At 39.7% G+C, this 6,667-nt stretch overlaps 1 protein-coding gene across 2 annotated transcripts in view; it reads left to right on the forward strand.

The window, feature by feature from the left end:
• The window catches only part of CUNH12orf49 (chromosome unknown C12orf49 homolog), a 10,879-nt gene extending 4,986 nt beyond the window's left edge, over positions 1-5,893 (forward strand). For both annotated transcript variants that reach the window (XM_019506686.1, XM_019506687.1), the window contains 3 exons: positions 1,279-1,430; positions 2,994-3,107; positions 4,207-5,893. In XM_019506686.1, the coding sequence (XP_019362231.1) occupies positions 1,279-1,430; positions 2,994-3,107; positions 4,207-4,290 (350 nt within the window). In that variant the 3' untranslated portion in view covers positions 4,291-5,893. The remainder of the gene's footprint in view (positions 1-1,278; positions 1,431-2,993; positions 3,108-4,206) is intronic.
• The last annotated feature ends 774 nt before the right edge of the window (positions 5,894-6,667 follow it).

Below are 6,667 nucleotides of genomic sequence, written 5' to 3' on the forward strand. Positions count from 1 at the left end.
AACCAGTTGGCGACCCATTGGACTGTATGGGTGTCTACGCCACAGTCCCCCAGCTTCCTAATGAGAATGGGGTGAGAGACAGTATCAAAAGCCTTCCTGAAGTCTAGGAAAACTATATCCACTGCCACCCCTGCATCCAATGATTGTTGGTGCCGTTTGTGAACGTGCCTCATTTCAATAGGAGACACTGCTACTCACTAAGAATCTGGGCCACAGAGAGGAAAGAATGTAAAAACAAACCAACCCTGGTAAGTCCGATAGCCTGAGCAGTTCCTGTGAGGCTTTTTCCCCCCTGTTTTTTTGTTTAAGGGAAGTTTGGACAATAAAAAGTTGCAAAAATAAATTCACTATTCCAGGGACTCTGATATTCCTAGTGTGTATGTGTGTGAACTTGTGGAAGAACGTAGTATTTTCTATGTGAGACGAATCACATCAGCTTTATATTACTATTATTCTTCAGATTTCAAAAGCAGTCAGAATGAGCTAGTCATTTTCCTTAAACAGAGGGCAACACTAAAAGCAGCTAAGCATTGTACACACTTCTGAAAGATTTTGATGCATCATGCACCTCTTAATTGAGTGCTGGGCCTTTCTTGACCAGAGCTTCCCTGTCATGCAAAAATTGTGTGGTAACCTGTGGGATGTACAAATAGAAACTGAAGTGAGCCGTACCAGACATTTACTTACTTGTGAGTAAAGTTAGGATTACTCTTCTTATATCCAGAAACACTAGATATATGCAATTCTGGACACATGCAGTTAAGAATCCTTCTAATGTTAAGTGCTGTCAATGTTATGTATATAATCAGGCTCTTTTTCAGATTGAGAATGGAAATAACATTAACCTAAGCAGGTGCTACACGTAATTACTATACTTCCTTTCCCCTCCTCCCCACAGTAAGGGATTGTGCAAAATCTTGGAAGCTTTCATCATTTAGAGAACACATTTTGGTATTACATTATGTGCAATGTATATATAATATGACTATGCAATACTCATGTAGGAGATGCTGAATCTTGAGACATTCTAGTCTCGAAACAGCTTGCAGATCACATCATAAAAAAGTTCCTGCTAGGCCAAATGCTCAGGTTGGTTATGGATATAGGTCAGAATAAGAAATCCTCAGGCTTACCTGTCCTTGAATGATAGGATTCTACATATACCATAGTCTTTACACATGTGCACTCTTTATTACAGGACCATTTCATTGCATGAGCCTGCTCCTGTGAGAGATGCTGGGGAGTAGATCCTGCTTAGGGCTATTCTTTGTATTTCAGGCTACATCTGTGAAAGGAAAGACCTGTTGGTGAATGGCTGTTGTAATGTCAACGTGCCTCACACAAAACTGTACAGCTGTGAAAACTGCCTGCCCAACGGCTGCTGCAGCGTGTATGAATACTGCGTCTCCTGCTGCCTGCAGCCTAACAAGGTGCCCAGAGTCTCTCTTGTTTTTCATATGTTCTTAGTTTGCTTATATGGCTTAGTGTCCAAGGATGTTAATTAATTAGGAGTGTATTCATTACAGGGGATCCTGTAAACAGAGAGAACCTGTGAGGACCCATAACAGATTGTCCTATAAATACTGTATAGCAACTAGTACTGTGCAGAGGACAAATTACGTTTTTGTGAACGATTTTGACATTTGTCTTTTTCCATTACAAAATCCATGAATTTTATGTTTTGTTATATTATATAATGAGAACAGAAAGAAGAGGAAAACGTAGTTTGTTCACAATGTTTTTTTGAGTTCAGCTTTTGCTTGTTTCTTCTATATTTAAGCATTCAAAACCTAGTCATGTCAGAACAAAAACTGAGAAATTTCATTTTGAAAAGGGATGTTTTGAAGTTGTAAACGCTACTCTCCCCTCCATCCTCTGCCCTACAACCCATGGCCCAAAATGAAACTTTAGAAAACCAGCACAATTTCACAAACCCTTTCAATTTCAGCAAAACTCTGTTTTTCTAATGGGACAGATTCCTTCAAAATTGTTTTTTTGGGGGGAGGTTTCCCCCTTTAGCGAGCTGTAATAATAGCTTATATTAATATTTAACCTCCTACCCTAGAAAATGCTATTGCCGCTTCTCGTTTCAGGTGAAATTCTTAATTATCTTCATGGATGCTTAGTAGTAAGCCATTGTCAGGAATGTAGGATACCAGCAGATGCACCATTAGAGAATGCAGTAATGCCTCCAGGCCATCATGATGTTTTGGTACTTCACTTAATGAGACACAGCTTAGATCAATCATGGAATAAAATTTGCATCTTCTCAATGTCCTTCAGATTTTTCAAGGGAAGGATTTTTCCTTTTGCTGCCCATAACATTTATCCAGAGGTTCTGGTAGGAATGAAACTCAGGAGAGTTTAGTATATCATGCTTTTTGTTTATGACAACAACACGGGTATGTTTCTTCATGGCTGAGTAAGTTTGTAGAGGATAATGCAAATCATTTCCTCCCAGGAGCAGGGGACATTGGCCTGGACGCACACCCATTGCAATCTGTTTACAGCCCCTATCGTTGTTGCAACTGATTAAAAACATTCCTTACACAGAAGAGAAATGTAATTATTTCCTAGTGGATATGAAAGTAAAACCAAGGAACAAAGATTAAGAGACTTTAAGTGTCAGAAAACAAACCCAGATCTCCTTGTTCCCAATTAAGTATCTTGGCCATAGAATGATCCTTTGTGGTTCTTTGGTTGCAAAATTTTCATTATTGCTATTTTTATGTTATTTTGACTCTGTTTTGCAGTGCTTCCTTGTATTTCATGAACCGGGCACAGTTCCAAGTGCCTTGTGTTCTATTATAAAAAATGGGATATTCAAAGTAGACGTTTAAAAAACCAAGAGAATGAGAAGTATTGGGTAACTTTGTTCTTCTGTAGCCTTAATTACTTCTGCAAGTTAATGAAAAAATCTACTCTTTTTTTTTCCTATTCCACTCCCTTAAGTAACTTACCTTAGTCTTTCTTTCTCCCCCTGGTTTTCCCAGCAACATCTTCTTGAGCGTTTCTTGAACCGGGCAGCTATAGCTTTCCAGAACCTCTTCATGGCTGTGGAAGATCACTTTGAGTTGTGTCTGGCCAAATGCAGGACTTCATCACAGGTCAGATGCAACAGCATGTCCAGTGTGAAGTGGAAAGTAGAAAAGGGAGGAGTCAAAAAGTATCTAAGAAAGGGATTGGGAAGGGGAAATTGGTGCTGTGAATATCTAAATCCTCATGTATACACATACTTAAGATATGATCTTTGGGTATTGTCTGAAAAAGAGGGGAGACAGTCTCTAAACTAGGCACAAAAAGCACTCTGAGCATTACAGAAGTAGATGCTGACTTTTACTTAGAGATACACAGCATAAAGAATACTAGGCTGGAATGAAACCAACCAATTACAAGTCTGCTTACCCTAATGAGTTACCAGTCCCTTTTGAGGGAGAAAGGGAGCCATGGGGGAGGACAAGTGTGCTTTTTTTTCCCAGCAGCTTCAGAGACTATTTACCTGGTAGTACCGTGTTAGATTCCCATGAGCTGACATTCATCTGGGTAATCAGAGTAAATCTGCTCACTATAGTATTTTTAACTGATGTTAAAAATAAACAAAAGCTGGGTATCTATAATTAAAGCCACAAATCTTAAAGCGAGCAAGGTTATCAGTAGTTTTGTTCCAACCAAAACACTCAACCTACAGGAAGGTGTTGATAGGGACAAGTCCTGTACTTTGTATCAAAGCAAACACTCATACTACAAACTAGATATGAATCATAAATGAAGGGTATAGATTCAAATGGACCCTTAAAGCTTGAGGGTGGGTTGCTTCAGTGTCCTGATTCTGGTTTCACCTACTACAAATTACTGTATTGGTGTTTTGTTTAATGGAATTTGCTTAGTATATGTGCATGGGCAAAAACCTGGCATTGCATACCTAGATGGTTGGGAACTCAAGCAATCTGAGTACAGCTTGCCTGGGAACTTCCAGTAAAGGGTGTCTAGCTACAGGTCTACAGCTGTGTGTTGTAATGTTGCAAACTCATTTTTTAAAATTTTTCATACCATGGTGGTATCTTGGGGGTGGGGAAGGGGGCACAACAGCAGGTAAACAGCACTGTTTACTGCCCTTTATGGAAAGGGCAGAAGGTTTTCTTACACTGGAGAGGTGTTTTTTAACAAGCCTGTTTTCCTAAGGGCTTCTCCCTCTCTTCCCAACAGAGTGTGCAGCATGAAAACACCTATAGAGACCCCATTGCAAAATATTGCTATGGAGAGTATCCCCCGGAGCTCCTGCCTGTTTGAAAACTGTGCATCTGAAACATCAAGGAAGAAACTGGGAATTAGAGTCTGGAACAGCAAGGGGACAGCTGCTGCTCAAGAGCTTCAGCTTAAACTCTCTTCTTGACATTCCCAAAGACAAAAGGCCACGTTCAGCCAAAGCAAGGGACTTGCTTTGTGGAGTAAAACTTCACTTTCTTAGATTAAAGAACACTGTGTACCTGCAAAGAAAGGTGGAGAGGTGTGAGGGAATCTCTTGAAAAGCTAGTTTTAATGGAATAGCTACCATTTATGATGCAAACCGTGGCTAAAGTCTACAAAACCACTTGGATAAGAACATAATAAAGCCTTGCATCTATATGTGGCGGAGGTTAAAGTATTTCTCTGCAGACCATGGGCTTTCAGATTGACAGTTCTAGTTATGAAGAGGGATTTTTGCTCTTAAAGGGTAAAGAATGCCTATTGAGCTTGTCTCCCTCGAGGACTTTTCAGCATCCATGGTGCACAATTTATATGTAATTATGAATTATTTATTGGGTTTATATGGATTAGTAGCTGAAAGTATTGATGTTTCATGTAGTCAGTGCCTGACGCCTTTCAGTCCCTGTTTTGCTGTATCTTGGCAAAGAGGCATTTTCATCTTGACCAAAATTGAGGAAAAAGGAATGAACACGGTTTTGTTCTGGTGCCCAACATAGCCACATTTGTGTTCTTGTCAGGCAGATTAGATTGGCAGAGCAAGGACCCTGGTTGTGGTCATTGTGTCTTCAGCTGCCCAGCTTGGAGGAAAACTGGTTAGTATGGGGTATATTTGTGCATGGTTGTAAATGCCATCTTAGTTACTGGTCTTGTTCCTGTAGTGTAACCATGGGTGGTCCAACTCTAGCTTAGTTGGATCTCCTTGCTTAAAATGCTAAGATTTTTATTAGTTGAACTTCTGCATGTTTCTTTAGTTCCGATATGCCACTCCAGGCCACGTAGGGGGAGGAAGCCAAAGCACCAAGGTGTTCTGAGATCCTAAATTAACATTATCCTGGTAGACTAAGTAATGATGCTAAAACATCAGGGTACATGTCTCCAGCCTTGCTCTGAAGAAAGACTAACAGCCAATCTCGTAAGCCTGTTATTAGAAGCCTATTAATAATATTCCAGCACAAAATTTTGATCTAGATCAGATGACTTTCTGGTCTGAAATTTCAGCCTAATTTTGGTGATGACTGAATGTTAATCTCTCATTCTAATATGTATGCAGGAATAGTTTGCACAAAAAGGATTTGAAAACCTTTCTGTATGCTGAGTCTCTATACTTTTCCTGAAAAATCAGACTCCTAGCACTGGGCAGAACCAGACAGTTCTTTTTATATGATACCTCATTCTTACTTTTTGCTGACGTATCTGGGCATGTTGTGCATTTCCATAATTTTGACTGTGCTTATTTATTTAAATCAGTAACTCTTTTCCTTCTTGGATTAAAGCAATCTACACAAGTGTGAACTTTAGAACTGTACAGTGGGGTAGCTAATGACATTGTTAAAATATTCTTTATACTATTCAAGGGTATTTTGTTGTTCTTATAGTTAAACTGCATGTGGTATATGAGAGAATAAAAACATTACCTGCCATCTCATATGTGAAACTGAAAACCTACTTGCATTTTTTCTTGTCCTTTTCCAAAGTTCTTTGCGTGAAAAAATTCTTGGAAAAACACAGTGTCTCTGCTGGCAAGTGCCCATGAAAATGTTAAGGTGTCTTCTATAGAGCTGTACTGTTAAGCATTTACTCAGTCACAGCTCTCTCCCGTTTGCTGCCCTCCCATGGCAAGATGTTGTAACAAACATAAGGTGGTACCCTGGTAAGCATTCTTAATGAGCTGAGAGAAACATGGTATAGAGGTGTAGGAACTACCCACTAAGACATGCAGTAGTTTAGTGTCTAAGTAGGTGTCACAGGTGATCTGCTTAATGGTAGTGATGGGGTTGCATACTTCAAAATGTAGTTGGGTTTATTCAGAAAAGATGGTCAGATTTGTGTATGCCAAGCTGTATTTTAACATTCCAACTATTGCACTTCTGGAATTTCTTGCATAAACAAGGCACCACTAGCCACACTGGCAAATTTACCACTATTTCTTCCTACTTGGAGTAAGTCCAAGCTAAACAACCTGGGAGTAAAACATCCCGTCACTATATCAGCAGCAGTGATCCTACTGCTGCTAGTAGAATAGTACTAAGGTCTTTTTAAGAAATGGCTTGGCATTAACTGTCTTAGAAGAATCTCTGGGATCCTGTCAAGACCAGGAAAATAGGTGTTGCTTAGAAATGTGTTGGCTGACCACTATCAAGTGAGAGTAGAAGGGAGGTATGTATGTAACAGCTGCAAGGGTGGTTAAATCTTGACTATG

Source organism: Gavialis gangeticus, unplaced genomic scaffold (genome assembly GCF_001723915.1).
Source record: "Gavialis gangeticus isolate Ggan-Ray unplaced genomic scaffold, GavGan_comp1, whole genome shotgun sequence".
In the NCBI taxonomy this organism is placed as follows: domain Eukaryota; kingdom Metazoa; phylum Chordata; order Crocodylia; family Gavialidae; genus Gavialis; species Gavialis gangeticus.